Below are 18075 nucleotides of genomic sequence, written 5' to 3' on the forward strand. Positions count from 1 at the left end.
AAAATGCTGCAATGCTGTGGGCTGTAACGGTTCGAACTCAGGTTTTTCCATCCAGTATAAGAGATGAGCGTGCCTTAAAACATGATCTAAGCTGAACTTTATGGATGAGGGCCCTCCTGGATGGGTGTTTCTCAAAAACACAAACCAAATTTCCCAAACTCACGTGAAACTCCTCCTGTAGTCCCAAGATACTTTCACATACATGAGGAGATGATTGTAGGACATTAAAAAGAATTAACAGAACAGTGAAGCTCACAGGGGCCTTGCACCATTGTCTCCCTAGTAGAAAATAATCTCTAACCAGTAAATCACAGAATTTTCTCCCTCCCATTCCCCATCTTTGATAGAGTTAATCCTTAACTATTTTCTATATCAAAGAATGATCTGATCAAGACCGTTAGTAATATTTAGAGAGATCCCACATAGAGCTGCCCTAACCTGACAGTTTGGAGTACTGTCCCCTGCATTTTGTATGTTGAAACTTCCTTTCCTTGGACAAAAACCAATGGCCACCACCAAACCACAGTGCCAGCAAAGCCCTCCATCTGTCAGGCTTTCCCATCTCTATGCACAGCAGTGCACTGCAACAATAAACCCTGACTCATAAAAACCCCTCCACTGAAAAGGTTTTGCTGAGGGGGTTGTTTAACATTTAGAGGAGCATGGGAGAGCAGAGATAATGTTACAATGTTCATAACGACCTATTTGCAACATGTGTGGGTCATTAAAATGTCCAATGTTGCAACAATTACTAATATTTATGTGGTTATACAAGGTTGTTTAATGTATTTACCATTATTCACCCTTTCATTAATCTCTTATGCAAAGCTCTTAAAGTATAAGCATGTAAACTACTCTTGTAATTAAATCTAAATTAATCAACAAAGGAACTATAATTGCATTAAGATGCTGCAAAGAGTTTCCCATCAAAAGAGGGAGGGGGTGTCGTGGTAGGGAACACACAACAATAGAAATGTCAAAGAGAACTATCAACAAGAGGGGCTGTTTATGAACAACGTTCTGTAAAACACCACAACACAGTCCCTGCCAAAAGCTCTGCTCAGACTAAAACTCTCATCCTTTGTTTTGGCTGCAAGGGCTCCCTGGGGCTTCCCCAGCTGGGCTACCACAGCCTGATCATGATTCATGAGCCAAGACCATTCCTGCTTCGCTCACCCTTCCGACGCCATCCCCTCGTTAGCAATCCTCTCTCCATCCTTGTGTAGAAGATGGCCCATAGTAATATGACAATACAACACTCTCCAGGGTATCCTCTCAGAAAACCCCTGGAAACACATTTGCAGCCCAGCAATAATTGTTTGCTGTGCATCAGGATGCAGTTTCCCCTTGGGCTTGACAAGAGTTCTGGAAAAGTACTGAACCCAAGGGGGAGAGCAAGGCAGGAGATGACGAGTTTAAGAGGAGTCCAAAGAATACAGCTGGGGGAAAGCTGCTGTAAATACAAGACCCTATTCTACAGTTTCCAAATTGAAAACACACTTGTATTTTCAGGCATTGCAAACAAATCACTAGACTCTTATTCGATAATTCGATATATATCCCACAATCTACAGCTGACAGGCTTACAGAGCCATGCTAGATCCATTTCTGACTCTGGACTGCTGTGTGCTCTGGACTGTTAGTGTGTACACATGGCATCCGAATAATTTGGCATATATCCCCCACAAAAGCAGTGGAACTGAGGGCTAACAAACACCAGTCTTAGCATTTTCATAATTATTTCAGCTTTTTTTTAAGAGGAATGAATTAAGGCAAAATTTCTAAAGGCTTCTTTCAGACGATTCAATGCATTTGGCAAGTACCATAACACAAAATCCCTACACACGTTTTCTCTCATATCTGTGTTCACGCATTTTCATTTTGTTGTGGATTCAAGCACTGTAAAACAGTCTAGAGAGGCTGAGCTAGAAGCATGGTAAGGGACCAGACGGACAACCTCCCCTGAGCAAAAGAAACCAAGTGGTCCTCCACTTCAGCCAGATCGTGTGGATGGGCTGTGCATGACCCGGTAGCCTGCTCCTAGTGACTTTATGTTATAGTTGACGGCAAAAGGAATAAATAAAATCCTTGATAAACACTGGGATTACGTAGATAAGAGCAGCATAACGTTTCTTATTTTGGAACTGTAATGTGTAAGAAAGTATTGCTAAATGCTGAAAAACCGGTAGGGATGTCACTTACGATCACAGTGATAGGTGCCTCTGATAGATGATAGAGAACATATTGTAATCACATATCGAGGCAGCATCGCAAACATCAGGATGCCACACAGTGATTAATGTCTAGGGCTTTTTCTGGCTCCATTTAATAGAAGACTTGCCCAGCTGCCAGCTGTTAACATTTATATGCTGCTGGCTCAGAATATTAACTGTTTCTTAGACAGCTTAAACAGGATGCACTACATGAAGGCACCGTGAGGATAAATACGTATTAGAAAACATCTTTAAATTATGACCTCCAGAGATGCTAATAGATATTCCTCGTGCATCACAAGCTACTCTTCGCTTCTATCAATGTATCTGTTATCAATACTATTGCTTTGTTAATAGGTTAATTACACGAAAGACAGATTGTTTTACTAATAGATTGATTATAGAAAAGGATCATATTTGAAAAGCACAAATGAAGCACAGTATTTTCTTCTACTGTCTGAATAAAACCCAATGAAATCGGAAAAAAATAGTTTTAGCTCAGGAACTTTGGATAGATATTTCCCTATGGAAGTGAAATGGGCATCTTGGAATGACAAAACACTAGCTTTTCTTCTTTCTGGGTGCGTGGCTATTTGTAAAGGTGCTTTTAAAAGTGGGATTTTAAAATCATGTATATATATAACTTCTGTGTTTTTTTAAAAAAACCTGCAGTCTGGTTTTTTTTTGCTGATACACATGCATATTGAGCATAGTGGCTCTTCAGTAGGGCCATCTTTGACTTTTAGACAATAAGCAACACAGAGAAGGATAAAAGAAATGTACTTTGCACAAAAATGGCAGGCTCTAAGATGCAAAAGAAGAGACAGTGACCTGAGCACAGCAGAAGACTGCTTCAGGGGATTAGTAATGAGGAGAAAAAGAAAATCTCTTCTGAGCTGCTGGTTCAAATACAGCCCAATCAGGAGAGACAAAGAGCCATCATCAGCCCTTTGCCTCTGCATTATGAGTTTATCATGGGAGTTCAGTTTTTAATGGATAATTATCAAATTACCAAGAACAACCTGCCAGTTGTGGGCTGCTTGAGCAGAGGCAAACCAGAGAGGGAACGCAGACTGAAAGCAGACTAATAACTCCCATTGAAAGGTGACTCTTCTGTGACCAAAACCCTTTGATAGGGACGAAGGAGAGCACTTGCACTGCCACTACCTTTGTTGGATCTGTGCTGTATTTTTTATTAACACAAGACAGCTCTGCAGAGTCATTAAACCAGCACCATTCTAATTATGCACCAGCGATTAAGCAGATGTGACATTGAGCAAGGAAAATGTCTGATTAATGATCCAGGTGTCTAACTTTGGAAGAGTATATTTAGTAGTGTGAATTTGGGGACAATGGAGCTTAGAAGAACAGGATAGCTTTTGACTTCAGCCATATCGTCTGCCTCTGCCTTCTGATCTACTGTTACAATCACCAGCTACCTTGTCAAGAGACAACGCAGCACAGCAATGTTTCCCAAACACACACCAACAAACTTTCTGAGTCTTCTCCTCTGTTTTCAGCTTTTTATTCTACTTCTATATGAATAACTATTTCTGGGACTCTATTTATCTCTAACACTCTTAGGTTTTGCCTGTGTGCAGAGAAGAGCTTCGCAGGAAAAACACACTAACGATTTTATTTGTTCCATAGATACCTGTTAAATGTTTACTTGAATACTATCCTTTTGGGATCAGTTTCCCACATCTAATGAAAAGCATGTATCTAGTGTCAAGAGCTCTCTCAGTCCACATGAAAAAAAGAAAAAAAAAAGGGAAAAGAAAAAAGCCCAGAAAAGTGCAACTTTGGGAAAAGATGCAACGCTCGCAGTGTGGAGCAGCCTGTCCATACCGATCCATCATTACTTGGCAAGACTGGTTTAGCATAATGGCCTGAGTAGCCTGTCATGCTGGCATTACACTTGACATCGCAGGAGCCAAATTCTTGCAGCCAAAAGCGTATGAATTCATCTGTGAGGAAAGTCAAGTCTTGTCATTAAAGTCAAGTTTCATAGTCAGGGATGCCCAAGCAGCTGCTGGCATTAAAGTTATACACTAAAGGCAACATGTGGGCCTGACACGGTTAATCCTCTATTTAGCCTGACAAGTGCTCATGCACATACACAGATAAGAGAGAAAATGCTCCTGCACTACTTTGTGGTTTGTACTTGACAGAAATTCACCTTTTCACCCACTTTTAATTGTGTCTGCCAGCCTTTTTTGGGTGGCACATCCCAGCATATGGAAGGGAGCAGCTCACAGAAAGGGAGCCTCACACACGCTCCATTAAAATACAGTTCTCTCCTCCCTTCTCCTTCATCTTTACATTGACCTAGGAAGTCAGCCTCAAGTTCTTTATCCTGAACTTCTGCTCTTCTCTTTCTAGTTTGAGGAGTTTGAAGAAAAGGTCACCAGGGGTTTTAGGCTTTGAAATGAGGAATTTGTATCAGCAAAGTCTGGGAACGGACCAGGAATAAAATCAGCCTTTGCCAAAGACCACTGATGAAAATGAGTCATCCTTTTGGGTCTGCAGATGCAAAAGATTTTACTAAATTAAAAAATACAGGGATTAACAATAACAGCCAGTGGTCTGTATGGAGTATTTTTGAAGAAAGATTGACAAGTCACACGTTCATCCTGCAAAACCCTGATAAAGGAGAATTACAGGGTAGGATACAAGTGGTTTCAATAAGAACAGCAGCACCAAGCAAAGCAAAAGAAAATGTAGACTAAGGCATTAAGACATTTCTTAGTAATTACTGCTAGTCAGAAGCCTATGCAAACCACTCATGCATGTACTATTTACTGGTCAAGAAAAATAATCCCCAAACTTCTAGTTTGTCATTAAAGCACACAGGAACAAGTAAGCCAGAGATTAAGAGGACTAGGAAATACATTTTTGTTTGAATATTTAATTGCTTAAAGGAAAATCTTCATATGACTTTTCAAAAAATTTCCCCTTTTGTAATAGAGAAGAGCTCTCAACATTCTGAGCATTCTCCCATTTTATGAAATCTCTTATTAGAATAGACATCAGGCAGATTCACCAGCACATATGCCAGGCATGATCCTTCGAGTGGCCTGAACAAAGCAGGAACTACAGCCAACAACACATCCCCTAATATCTTAGTTGTTTACATACAAGTTGAACAATACAACAAATAACTTCAGCCAGAAACCGTGCACTGAAAGAGGAAAGGATTAAACTTTCCATTTATAGATAATCTATTCCAGGTTATAGACATATGTTCTGTAATATTTCAATATTACACTCTCTCACTCCTCTTGCACGAAAAACTGCTATCAAATTTCCACCAAGAAACAAGTAAATGATATATATTACTTACAAAAGTTGTATTTTCCAATAATAATGTAGTTGTATTTGTTTCTACATTCAGTTCAACAACATGTCCATTCCTATTTTTGTACACCACTGCTGTATCTGCAAAAACAAAGGCATTAACAGTTAGCAAACACATTGACTATTTAATACATCTGTAGAGAAAACCAGCATATTACAATCATTAAAATATCTTTATCACGATATGCAAAGAAGACTGAGAGAATTGCACTCATAATATCTAGTTTTACTGATTTGCCTCATGAGCTTCAAAAATATCAGTTATGCTATATAGCATGTTCACCTCACTCAAAAATATGATTTCACTTAAATGGAAACATTTTCTGTGGCAAAAATGGGATTGCTGTGAATGAAGTGATATCTTGAACATAAACCCACTCTCACCTCGATACCACTGTCACTCTGATACCTTAAGGTCCAACAATATTTGTGAGGAAAAGGGCCAAAGTAAAGTTTTGCAAAGAAAGAAGCTTTTGCTGGACACCATATCACAGAATCACAGAATGTCAGGGATTGGAAGAGACCTCAAAAGCTCATCCAGTGCAATCCCCCTGCTGGAGCAGGAACACCCAGATGAGGTTACACAGGAAGGTGTCCAGGTGGGTTTTGAATGTCTCCAGAGTAGGAGACTCCACAACCCCCCTGGGCAGCCTGGTCCAGCATCTGTCACCCTCACTGAGAAGAAGTTTCTTGTCAAATTTAAGTGGAACCTCTTGTGTTCCAGTTTGAACCCATTACCCCTTGTCCTATCACTAGTTGTCACCGAGAAGAGCCTGCCTCCATCCTCATGACACTCACCCTTCATACGTTTGTAAAAATTAATAAGGTCACCCCTCAGTCTCCTCCAAACTAAAGAGCCCCAGCTCCCTCAGCCTTTCTTCATAAGGGAGATGCTCCACTCCCTTAATCATCTTTGTTGCCCTGCGCTGGACCCTCTCCAGCAGTTCCCTGTCCTTCTGGAACTGAGGGGCCCAGAACTGGACACAATATTCTAGATGGGGTCTCACCAGGGCAGAGTAGAGGGGCAGGAGAACCTCTCTGACGTACTGACCACCCCCCTTCTAATACACCCCAGGATGCCATTGGCCTTCCTGGCCACAAGGGCACAGTGATTCTGATATCTCCTTAAAAGGGACTCTAACAAAACTTCTATGCTATCTCTGGTAACTGGAGTGACAAAGATACACACTATATCTTAAGCCAGTCGATGTCGTGTGCGATTAGTGCTGGGCCACAGAATACCAGATTGTCACAGAAGCTGAATGTTAGCAAAGGAGGGTTAAAGCTAAATAGGTCCATTTGCAGGACATTTAAAACACTGTGGGATGAACTGTCTTAATTTTTTCCTTCTACAACTTACTTGCTTTATAAGTTTCCATATGAAAAATAATTGAATACACCCAAACCAAAGAAAAAAAAAAATACAAAATTAATTGTGGCTTCTATGAAAAAGGCTTTGTATCTGTTCGTATCAATACTTGCAAAATTACCAAGAAATACAGAATAACTACATAATCCTTGATTTTAAAAGGTTCCAAATTTCCCACTATTTCTAATAAGAGAGCGAACAGATTGAGTGCTGATCCTTCCATCTTATTCAAAACCCATGTTAGAGATTTATATTTCCTCAAATGAAACTATTTTGATATGAAAATGTAGAAAGCATAAGGAAAGTTCTAAATTAAGCCTGAAGAAAACACAAAAGAACTCTACTAATCCTCATTAATGTCTGAGAAATTCATTACAGATCCCTGAATTTTATGAAGTGGGAAATAAACATGACTGGTGAAAAAGGTTATGCTATCATAAAAAATATGCTTAGCTTATTCAGAAAAATGTAGCTGTATTTTAACTGACTCCACAGAAACCCTAGATATACAGCACTAGTGAATGTCCTCTGTTATGTTCTGTAAAATGAATGAAGCCTCACTTTAAGAGCTTACTAAACTATTTTAGGATCATATTTAGGATGTGGGGTGGGATTGATGGAGTTCAGGACAATTATCAGAACTGGTGTTTACGAAGGAAAATTAGATTGTGAAATATGTGATTAATATAGATTTCTTATAAAGAAAAATATTACAAAAATTAATTTTGAATAAAAAGAAGCAACACTTTGTAGAAAGTTATAGTGGTTTCAAGTTACTGGCTACTTCAGAATGTTAAAGTTTTGCAGCTTCTTTTAGGGTTTTTTGCAGGTATTCTGTTAGGTACCCTAACTCTGAATATCCCCAATGATGTTGCACCAACTAACTGCAACCAAGCAATATTACAGAAAAGATAAAGTTGTCTGGACAAAGAGCTGTCCCTAATTATGAGTAAAGTATAATGTGAGAAATGGCACGTATGACACAGAGACACTGAACAGCTGTCAGCAACTTACCATGGTCTTTTTTGGTCCATAGGTGAGACTAACATGTTACCCAAAGCCAAACAACAGTATCAGACTATAACTGCTTCTCAGTTATCCACTTTACTTCATGCCATTTACATTTGACCAACAGGATTTGTAGCATCATGACTCATTAACATCCTACCAAGAACATTTTGCCCAAACAAACCTTGCCTTAAAATTGCTAACAGCACCACGAGTAAAGCACACAGTGCTAGGGCTCTTCTTGCACGTCACATGGTGCAAAACACTGTTTTGAATAGCAAATACTGTGAATGACATAAATTAAAGCCTTTGTTCTCAAGTTAGAAGACATTTATTCAAATGATCATAACAGAAAATTGAGAGTCAGACTTGTTTAAAAGGCAGATTCTACTGGACAGTAATTGTACCTCTCACTGAACTTGGGCTTTTATTTCTATATTGAATTCAGCAGTTAACTCCTGAAGTATTAAAATTAAATGAACACTTGCAAAATGCATGGAGATTCTCAAAGATTATATCAAAATACCATGCAACTGTTGAGCATAAACATAATCTTCAAAAGTAATCATATTAATTTATATGGAAGTCTTATTCCAATCAATAACTTATCAGGCCAGATAATGTGACAGTTGATGGTCATGCAACATAATGATTATTTTTTTCATTGATAGCTCAAGTGTAAATATGAGCCATAAACATACATTTGTTTTGAATTTTTTGTCACTGAGAGTCAAAAAATCTACAGAAGAAAATAATCCTTGGTCCTTAACATTGTCCATTTACACAACTGATTATTTTGTTTATTTTCTTAGTGTCTTCAACCACAAAGAAGATGAGGGATCCCTAAATACTTCACAAAGCCATTCAGAGAAGTAGTTCCTACTTAACAAAGTTCAAAGACATCTAGGTCATATATATGTCATACATATAGTCATGAAAAAGTTGATGACAAGTACAGAGGTTGGGATGTGTACAAGAGCCCAGCAAAGTAGATAATAGTATCAGCAGCCCTGGGGTGTTTTTCCTTAAACATATGCTTTAGATCTTTACACCAAGAATTAGTTTAGTCCGAATGTGGGTAAAAAATATAAATAGGTTGAGTTTGGATGGCTGTTGTGATCTCTTCTGGCCTGGAATCTGTGTATTTATTAAATCACACTATTGATTTTCTCATCTCTTGCAATCAGTCTTTTGGAATATAGGACTGTCTGCACAATATAACTCATGTTTGTAGCTCTGTGCTAAGACAATTTTAATAAAATTCTCAGACCTTGGGTGTTTTTTTAGTTGACTGCCTGTGGGATCAAGGAGTATTTAATTTTCCTTCTGACGCTTAATTGTGGGAAAGCAACATGTGCAGTTCCAGCCACCTGGATGATAAAGGAAGATCAACACTAACGTAACTATCCGGATGGTCAAAGAAGAAATAATACTAACATAATTAGATCACAGCAACTAGTCAAAATATAAAGGGCTTCAGACAGATTGTACTGAAGTTTGTTTTTCATAATTGTAAAGAGTGATAGCTCAGACTCGTGAGAATGGTATGTCGGGCCAGATAATCACAACAAGTACATGTGATGTGTGAATGTTGTAGGGCCTGTGAATGAGTGGGAATGTGATTGAAAAAGACACAACATGAGTGTGGTGTGTTTGCAATAACAATTATTGAAAAAACACCTTGTTTAACCTCTTAGCCCAGGCCCATATGTGTAAAAGCTATAAATTGCCAACAGCTAATAAAGAAGGCATCAGCCTGGTTCAGCTCTCTGCTCTGCCCAGCTCTGCTCTCCTTCCTGAACACAATCTCTGCCTCTGCGTGCATCTTTGTCTGTGTCCCAGTGTGTGTCGTTTCTCATTGCCGCACATAATTCGTCTCCACTTCCCTACAAACTATCAAATACCGATCTTAGCTGCAGATGGGATACTGGGGTTGCTTAGTGCTTCAGCCTTGTTCAGAGAATCCACGTGGGCGTGTGCCTGGTTTGATGCTCCAAGGCACAGCATGCAAATTCCACAAATCTCAGAAAAGACACTGTCGCCAGGCAGGTAAAATGGACTGCTGCTCTTTCTCCTGCTCCTGCCTTACCTTGCAGCAGGTGGTTTAGTTTACCTGCTGAGATGGTTCAGGTATGCCTTTCCAAATTGATTCACACGACTGCAAGGGTTTCAACAAAGACTACCATAAATATATTTCTTACTCTCTGTGTTGCATATTTAAGGGTTTTCTGCAGTGTCTAATTAAACTCATTGGCCTTGTTAAGAGACATACTTCATGTCTATCTGAATAACATAACAAATAAGGTTATTCAGCAGTAACTCTGATGATAGACAGAAATAGTTATGGTGGACTCAGCTATTATTTTTGATTTTTAGAATTTGTTCCATCTTGGTTTTGCGCTTATTTCTAAAGCTGATTCTGAGTGACACTGTCTAGTAGACATACAAGCTCTGTAGACCAAACCTGCTGCTGAACAGGTTCTGTACATGCTATTTCGTGTTTTTTAAATTAAATCTTTTCAATGTGCTCTATCTCTAGGCAAAGAACATGGAACACATGTTCTGCTGAAATGATTAATTCATACAATTTAAATCCTACTTTGGATGTCTTTATCCATATCATGAATATAGCCCTCAGTGATACAACTATTACGTAAATATGGCATCATCCTAATCTCAAGTGGTTTTAAAATGAAAGCAGCTTTTAATATAAATATTTTTACTATGTTTATTTTTCCTGTTTTAGATTCAACACTGGTAAAAGTTTTGCTAAAGATCAGAATATGTGTTGTTGGCAGGAGATGCAGCTCTACACTGTGCCTGGCCTAATATATTTTATTCCAGGGAATGTCAATGTACAGGCAAAATAACATAAAATGCAAAGAAATCAATGTAAAACTTTTCATATTTGACAAACAGGTCAACCACCATCAATTCTGCAATAACATCTTTACCCTCATTCATTGAATTAATAACACTGTCATGTCCTAAAGGCTACAGAATTCATTTGTAGTATTCGCTGTTCCAAATAGCTTCTCATGGCATCATATATGTTCACATTATCTAAAAACAATCAAGGTCTTTTAAATTCTAATGAAACACGTATAACTGGGCGGGGGGGGGAATGGGGAATGGACTAACTCCCATCCTTAATTACATCACCATCACTGAAAATCAAGCAGTGAATTTTTCTAATGTAAGAATTTGCCCCAGGTCTATTTGGCCTTTAACGATCTCGCCTTTGGAAAGCAGGACACTGAATAGCGGTGATTTATTTGGTGAGTATAGACTCTGATTTCATGTGTCACTGAAATTAAGCAACTCATCCTGTCATTTAAATTACACAGATGGGTTGAAAGGGCAAGTCACCATATACTTTAAACCAAACCTAAATTGTTACTAAACCTCCATACTCTAAACACTTAAAAACTTATTATTTTTTACAGCCGGCCTCTATTATCTTTACTCAAAATGACTGCATCTGTAAGCAATGCTATGAGGTGGTATCTGCACTGCTACTGCTTTGCAAAACAAATCATCTAATTGTTAGCCCACTGAGCTGTTTATTCTCTTTCACTAGTCTTCCCCAAATGAACATTAATTGTCTTTTCACCAACTTGAAAAACAAGATTGACTTAGAGAGAGCCATTGCACCTTACTTCACAAGGACACAATTAATATTAAGTATGGCAACTATTTCCTCAGAAGCCCATCTTTTCCTTGTGTACAGATGCATAAGTCTGTTGTGCTAGAAACGTTATTACATATCATCAGTTTTCTGCTCCAGAGAATTAGAAAATAAAAGACAATACAAAAGGTAATAGTTAAAGAAGAGGAAGAGCTGAAGTGATTTGCCACATGTCACAAAGCCCATCAAGAGCACAACGAGGAACTCAAGTCTCCACTTTCAGTCCAGCGCCCTATTCACTTGCACCTCAGTACTGATCCAATCTTTTAGTAGTTGCACGTTTTCTTCTTTTATTTGTGGTACCTGCATATTCAGACCTCTACGTGACACAAAAAGTTCCAGGCTTAACCTGAAGATTGTAAAAGTTTGTTTTCCCATGGAAAATATTTACTAAGTTTTGGGTTGTTTAAATAAAATTCTAGTTTGCAGCACGAACAGCAGCATTAACAAGTCAGAGTCCTCTTTTTCTTTACATTTTCCTTTTATTTTTTTAAAATTACAAACATAAGAGAATGTTGATACCTTGCTGTCAACACATATGTCAATCAGTCTTTGTTGTATACCGTATTATTAGAACTGCAGATGGCATTTCATTAAATTGATTATAGGAAATGTCATGCTAATTAAAATAGAGAATGCTTTCTGATTTAATGAACAGGAGGTGCTAGACAAATCTTTGTCTAATTAAGTGTTTGCTAATTAAATAAAATAGTCGTTTACAAAGATATTACACATACAGACCAAATTTCATTATGCCAGATAAGTCATGTGTCAGATTTCCACTGCTCGTCCAAAAGTCTGAGCTCCTCTTAGTAGTGCTTTCCAGAAAGCATTTATTCTGCACTAGTTTTATAATGCAAACTATGACTCTTCTAGGCAAACTTTCATTATATAGAATATTTCCTACACAAACTGGCTTGCAAAGTTGTAGACTTTGTGCTGTCAGCTCATTTTCACAGGAAAACTAAACCATCACCCCAAGGTTTTTGAAAGGTACATTCCTCTTCTATGTACTGCCACAGTAACACAAAGCTATTCTAATTTAGAAATTTTCAAGTTTTCCTACAAGCTTCTCAATTTATTAACTGGTAACTTAACCTGCAGCCTTTTGAGATCTTTGATCCTGCCAGCTGTCACAAACAGTAGGAACAGTTTGCTCAAGCTATTTCTTCTCCTCTCTCCCTGGATGAAGAATTTTGCCTGCGCTTCTCTTCTGCTCCCCTGGGACTCTGCTTGGGAGTGAGCACAGCGGCTCTACATAGATCTGCTCACTCAGGCTTCCCAAATCCAGGCTGCCTCAGCACGGTCTGTCTCATTTTCTCAATTCCAAGAGCATGCTCAGGATAACGGCTACAGCTGAGCTCCAGCTTTCTGAAATGGTCCACACACCACGATGGTAACTTACGTCATTTAAGGAGCTGTCCAGCAATTATAAAAAGTTGAAAGAAAATAGGAGTCATGCCCTACTCAATCTCCTATCAGAAGTAATAAAAGTCTCCTTCACTTTTAGGACACAATTGGACAGAGCACTGCAAAGCAAATTAATAAAAATAAATGAAAATGCAACAATCTAAATGTGTACTAGCATAAATGAGAAACAGTTATCTAACCCAAAGAGCAATCAGTTGATGGACTAAAGCACAAGATTTTACTACTTTTGCCATTTGTCCTCACACTTTCCCCACTCCACTTTTTCTAACGCAGAAGTCTCCATCTGTATTTCTGTCATTATTGGGAAGAAAATGTAAGGGATATTCATTTCCTACCCTAGAGCAAAGCACTAAACATGATTTCATGGTGTTAAAAGCTAGGATAATAGACTCAAGACTATTAGTCCGTTCCAATTTGTTTGAAATGCCATTAACAGTAAATCAGCACAAAGGGAAAGAGGAGAGAAAGGGGCAGTGTTCACCAACAGACAGAGAGCCTTCCAAATACTGTTCAAGTGCCACGCAATTCCAGGAAGGTCCACCAGGTTACTACTCCTGGATACCTTCTGTTTCCTACATTTTTATTTAGTTGTTCTCTCTGTAAAAATATATATACAAATATAGGTACTTTGAATTAGAAAATGTACTGCACTTAGGGTGCTAAAAACTTCAAAGCAGAAAAGTAGGGAAAGTTATACCAGCGCTTTGGTTTACTCATCCCACATTGTGCAGTGATGGTGAAACATCAGACATCATTGTAGATGTTATTTTGCCAGCAGAGAATACCCCATCTTTCCCTGAATTTCCCACAAAACTGCTTGTTTTACCAGCTACAAGGAAACATTTTTCATCAGAAATAAAAAATACTCTCTGGTTGCTTTCTTGCATTGCACCAAGGACCATTACGGAGCCAGCCTGGCAATGGACTCAGCCAGCTGTTGCCCTAATAATATATGTGTCCCTGGACTATTGAGAAAATTAGGGAACAAATTGTCAGTCTCAGTCACACATCTTATCCTAGCCTCTTCCCCAGAGAGATAACAAGGTATCTCAATACAGCAGCTCTTCCCTGACAGCCTTGGGAGTCGACCTTTCTTCTGCGCCTGTCAAGAGAACAAGCCAGACGGGATGCAGACAGCTCTGCTTTGGAGTGGGCAGCATGGCCAGGCTGGATTTCACACAGGTTACTGAATTGGCAAGGCTGCACTTTGGATAAGACACAGTGATTTCAAGAGGAAGGTTTATATGCTTCTCTACTCCCATATAATTACAGCTCTCACATAAAAATGAGTATTTCAAGCTGTAATAGAAACATGAACTTCTTGTGCCTCTCCTGAGAGCTCACCATTGTTCTTACTTCTGTGGTGCTCTAGATGTGACTGGGGTTTCACAGATAAGCCCAACAAGCGAGAAAATTAAAATTCAATGGCTCTATACATAACACAGTAAAAGACCAGTCTCTGAAGCAGCCGTGGGGCTATTGTTTTCTCACCTCTTTTTGTCCACATGAAGGTGTCTCAAGGAGCTAATTCAGCCAGAGCTGGTGGCTCAGTGCCCACCATCACACCCAGGCTATGGACCTGCTGTGAAAGCACAGCACATATAGCACCGAAGTGGCCTCAGGGCTGCCTGTAACAAGCTACGTAATGCAGCCCCCGAAAATCTGGTACTCCCATGTCAAAGCCAAATAAGGTCATAGCGTAAGATTTCCAGCTTTACACTGACAGTGCTGATGCTTATTATTTACCGTTCTTCAGCTGACTTCTGCAGTATGTGGATAATGTGCAAAGTCCAGTAACAGCTGTAGCAAACTTCATCTTGAAGAACTTATAACCAAAACCTTAATTTTTAGTGACTATTTTCACTTATTCAGAATTAGCTTTCTACTGTCATGAAAACAACAATCGCCAAATTTACCACACTACAAATTTACCATTGCTACTGTAAGATTGTATTACACACACAAAAATTACCATATTACCACAAAAGCAAACTTTCCTCTGTAATGTACGGTTTGACTGTCTTGAACATTTGCCCATAGACAGAACTGGGAGAGAATAATCTAACAATCAAAATACTGTTAAGTATTTGCAGTGTGTTATAATATTCATCAACCAGGAGAATATCTAATTCAATGAAGCCTAATTTGAAGGGCTCTCTACTGCCTTCTCCATGACTACTACACCACGGATTGCATCTCCATTCTCAAATGGTACCAAATCTTCAGTCGTCATCTAAACCAGGACGTGGTGTAAATGCTTCTCAACATGGATGCTATTCCAGCTATGAATGAGCAAGGTATCTTCACAGCTCGAAGTCTGAGAAATAGTTATGTCATCATCGACTCCACGGTGATAACGTAAACCATTTGAGATGCAGAAGATGTGGTAGAAGGAATAGCTAATTATCCATGAAAAACACTCCCCTCTATTTTTTATAACTTTGTGTATAGGTCTGAGAGTATCTGCTAATTATTGAGTAGCAAAAGGTAAAAGTTTGTGATCCTAGATATGTACTTGAAATCTAATCTGAACTTCTACTTGCAGATAACAATAAGATATATTTCACAGCTATTAATTTGTGACCACTGAAAATTAAATTAAATTTAAAAATATGATGCTGAATAATAACCTAAAGTAAAACCGTGTGCAAGAGAAATGCCTCCTATTTTAATAAATATTCTGCAAAAATTTCAGTAAGCCACTAGTGCATTTATTTTCAGTGAGATATTTACCATGTGCCGAAGCATTCATTGCACTGAATCCAACAGCTTTGCTAGAATTTAGACATCTTTGTTAAAACCCTGACTGTACTGGAGCCAATGACAGTTTTGCTTCACAGTGCAGTGGACCTACAATTTAGCAGCTGCAGATAAATGCCACACAACTACACAACCACAATTGAGAGGATTTTTTTTTTAATTTTATACCACCAAATGATAAATAAAATATTCTAAGTTATTATAAAAATAAACAAAGGTAGGCAATTTTCTGCTCACACTTAATTATTTAACCTGCTCTTTCCAAAATATCAGGTGTCTCATTCTGATTTATGGGAAAAAAATGTTGATTAAATGAGGATCATTAGCTCTCGAAAATTATCATGTAACCAGTAATACATAAATCACATCAAGGCACTGTTGAGTGATTTTATTTGTGTCTTTTTATCAACCTAAAATACCAGTCTATATTAAATTATTTCTAATCATCAGACATCTGGACTTTTAATAGAAATTAGACAAACAAAAGTCACATGTGCCATTAAAATTCTTGCTCAGAAGTATTAAATCTCTTGTATCTAAATTTAACTTATAAAATGGAAGCACTTAAGAGGTCTTGATTTTGTATATGTTCATTACCTAACATACTACTGGAGTTCTTGGTAAATACCCATGCCAGCTAATTTGAAAATTAAATGGTGAGTGTGTAAGTGTCCAATCAACATGGATATGGAACCACAGATTTGGCACCAACATTTGAGAACACTGGCAGAATTTCCTTTGGCATCTATTTGGTTTGGTTACCACTGTCTAATCTGTACATTTAATTCCACTGGTCTGCTGAAGCGTGGGGGATTAGACTGGCAGTGCCAGCAGCTGTGCAGGATCCCCAGGAGAACACTTGGCTTCATCCAACGGGTCCTGTCCCATAGGGGAAACTCAGTGCGAGCTCCCTAAGAGCAAGAAGCAGGACTGGAGGATGAAACGACCAAGGAAGAAGTCTCTTCCTCAGCATCCAAACAGAAAACTCAGTTCTACACCTCAGATTCATACAAACAACCCTTCTGATAGAAAGAGATTAACTAAAGCCACTCCTACTAACCTGGAAAGGATTCTGGATCACTTGCCGACAGATTTTATTGTATTTGGCTCAAAGACAAAGCCATAGTTCCAAAGGGAAAGAGACACAAGCAATTAAGTTTCTATCTGAACATTATCTTCATGTGCTTTACTTTGCTACTTTCAGAATTACAAAGGTGACATGTCGTGGACATTTTTTGCAGCTCATCTGTGCAATTATTTTAAAATAAAATGTAGCCAAATGGCGACATTACAACAAGAAGATCAAGGAAAGGTTGAACAATGGCACTCTTGTCAGGCCAACAACTGTTCTGTAACAGCGTGAACATCTGGTGGTAATTTGCCTCCATGTTCCCCACAAAAGGAGAAGCACAGATCTGCTCCAGGTGTGATGTGCAAGTGAAACAATAGCATTTTTCTCCATCCTTCGGTCATACATCAGTTTAAAATAATAAATACTTAAATTATGGTTCCAAATTTATCCTACTGACTATTCCAGGGAGTTACACTGCTTACCTGCTTCTAATCAGATAATTCAAGCAATTCGCCTTTTATTATCCATTTGAATTATGCTGCCCTTTCAGATTAACATTGGTATTGATTTTATTAGTTTCTGGTTTTCCCTAAGTAAAAGTGTCATTTTTTCACTGAAATGCTAAATTCATTAGTAAATCTATACTTACTCAATAACTGCTTTAGACACCTAGAAATTATTCTATTAAAAGTTTAACACACCTGTTTGGATATTTTTCTTTTTTATTTTTGCACTCAAAACCCCCTAGGAAAATAGCTGGAATTATTGAATAAACTAGAGGATGAAAGGTGAAAAATATATACTGAGTGCTCACCATCTGTAAATATTAAAATAAATGGATCCAGAATAAGCCCCATTATGTCATGAGGAAACCCTGAACAGAAATGCCTTGCCCATTTTTCCTCTACTCCATGACCAAGGTTGTATTGCAGGACATGTAAGAAGGGTTGATCCACAAGTATTTACAGGAATTAAATTTGTTTTGGTGTAACTGTGCATTTGGCAGAATGTCCATAGTTTCAAACCTACATATTTTCCTTTGGAAGAATATTAAACTTGTTGTATATGAGATGAGAAATTTGCTTACATTTATTCATTTATAGCATCTTTATTAAACATGTTTCTGATAATGAATTTGTCAAACAGATTTTGTTCTATGGTTTTCATTTTCCGTGCA

General features: G+C 38.3%; 1 protein-coding gene across 3 annotated transcripts in view; it reads right to left on the reverse strand.

The window, feature by feature from the left end:
• DPP10 (dipeptidyl peptidase like 10) overlaps positions 1-18075 on the reverse strand; it is a gene marked incomplete at both ends in the record, with an annotated part of 492309 nt that overhangs the window by 137551 nt on the left and 336683 nt on the right. For all 3 annotated transcript variants that reach the window (XM_080346727.1, XM_080346726.1, XM_080346725.1), the window contains one exon: positions 5557-5651. In XM_080346727.1, the coding sequence (XP_080202853.1) occupies positions 5557-5651 (95 nt within the window). The remainder of the gene's footprint in view (positions 1-5556; positions 5652-18075) is intronic.

This window comes from Nesoenas mayeri (assembly GCF_963082525.1).
Source record: "Nesoenas mayeri genome assembly, chromosome: 6".
Taxonomy (NCBI): domain Eukaryota; kingdom Metazoa; phylum Chordata; class Aves; order Columbiformes; family Columbidae; genus Nesoenas; species Nesoenas mayeri.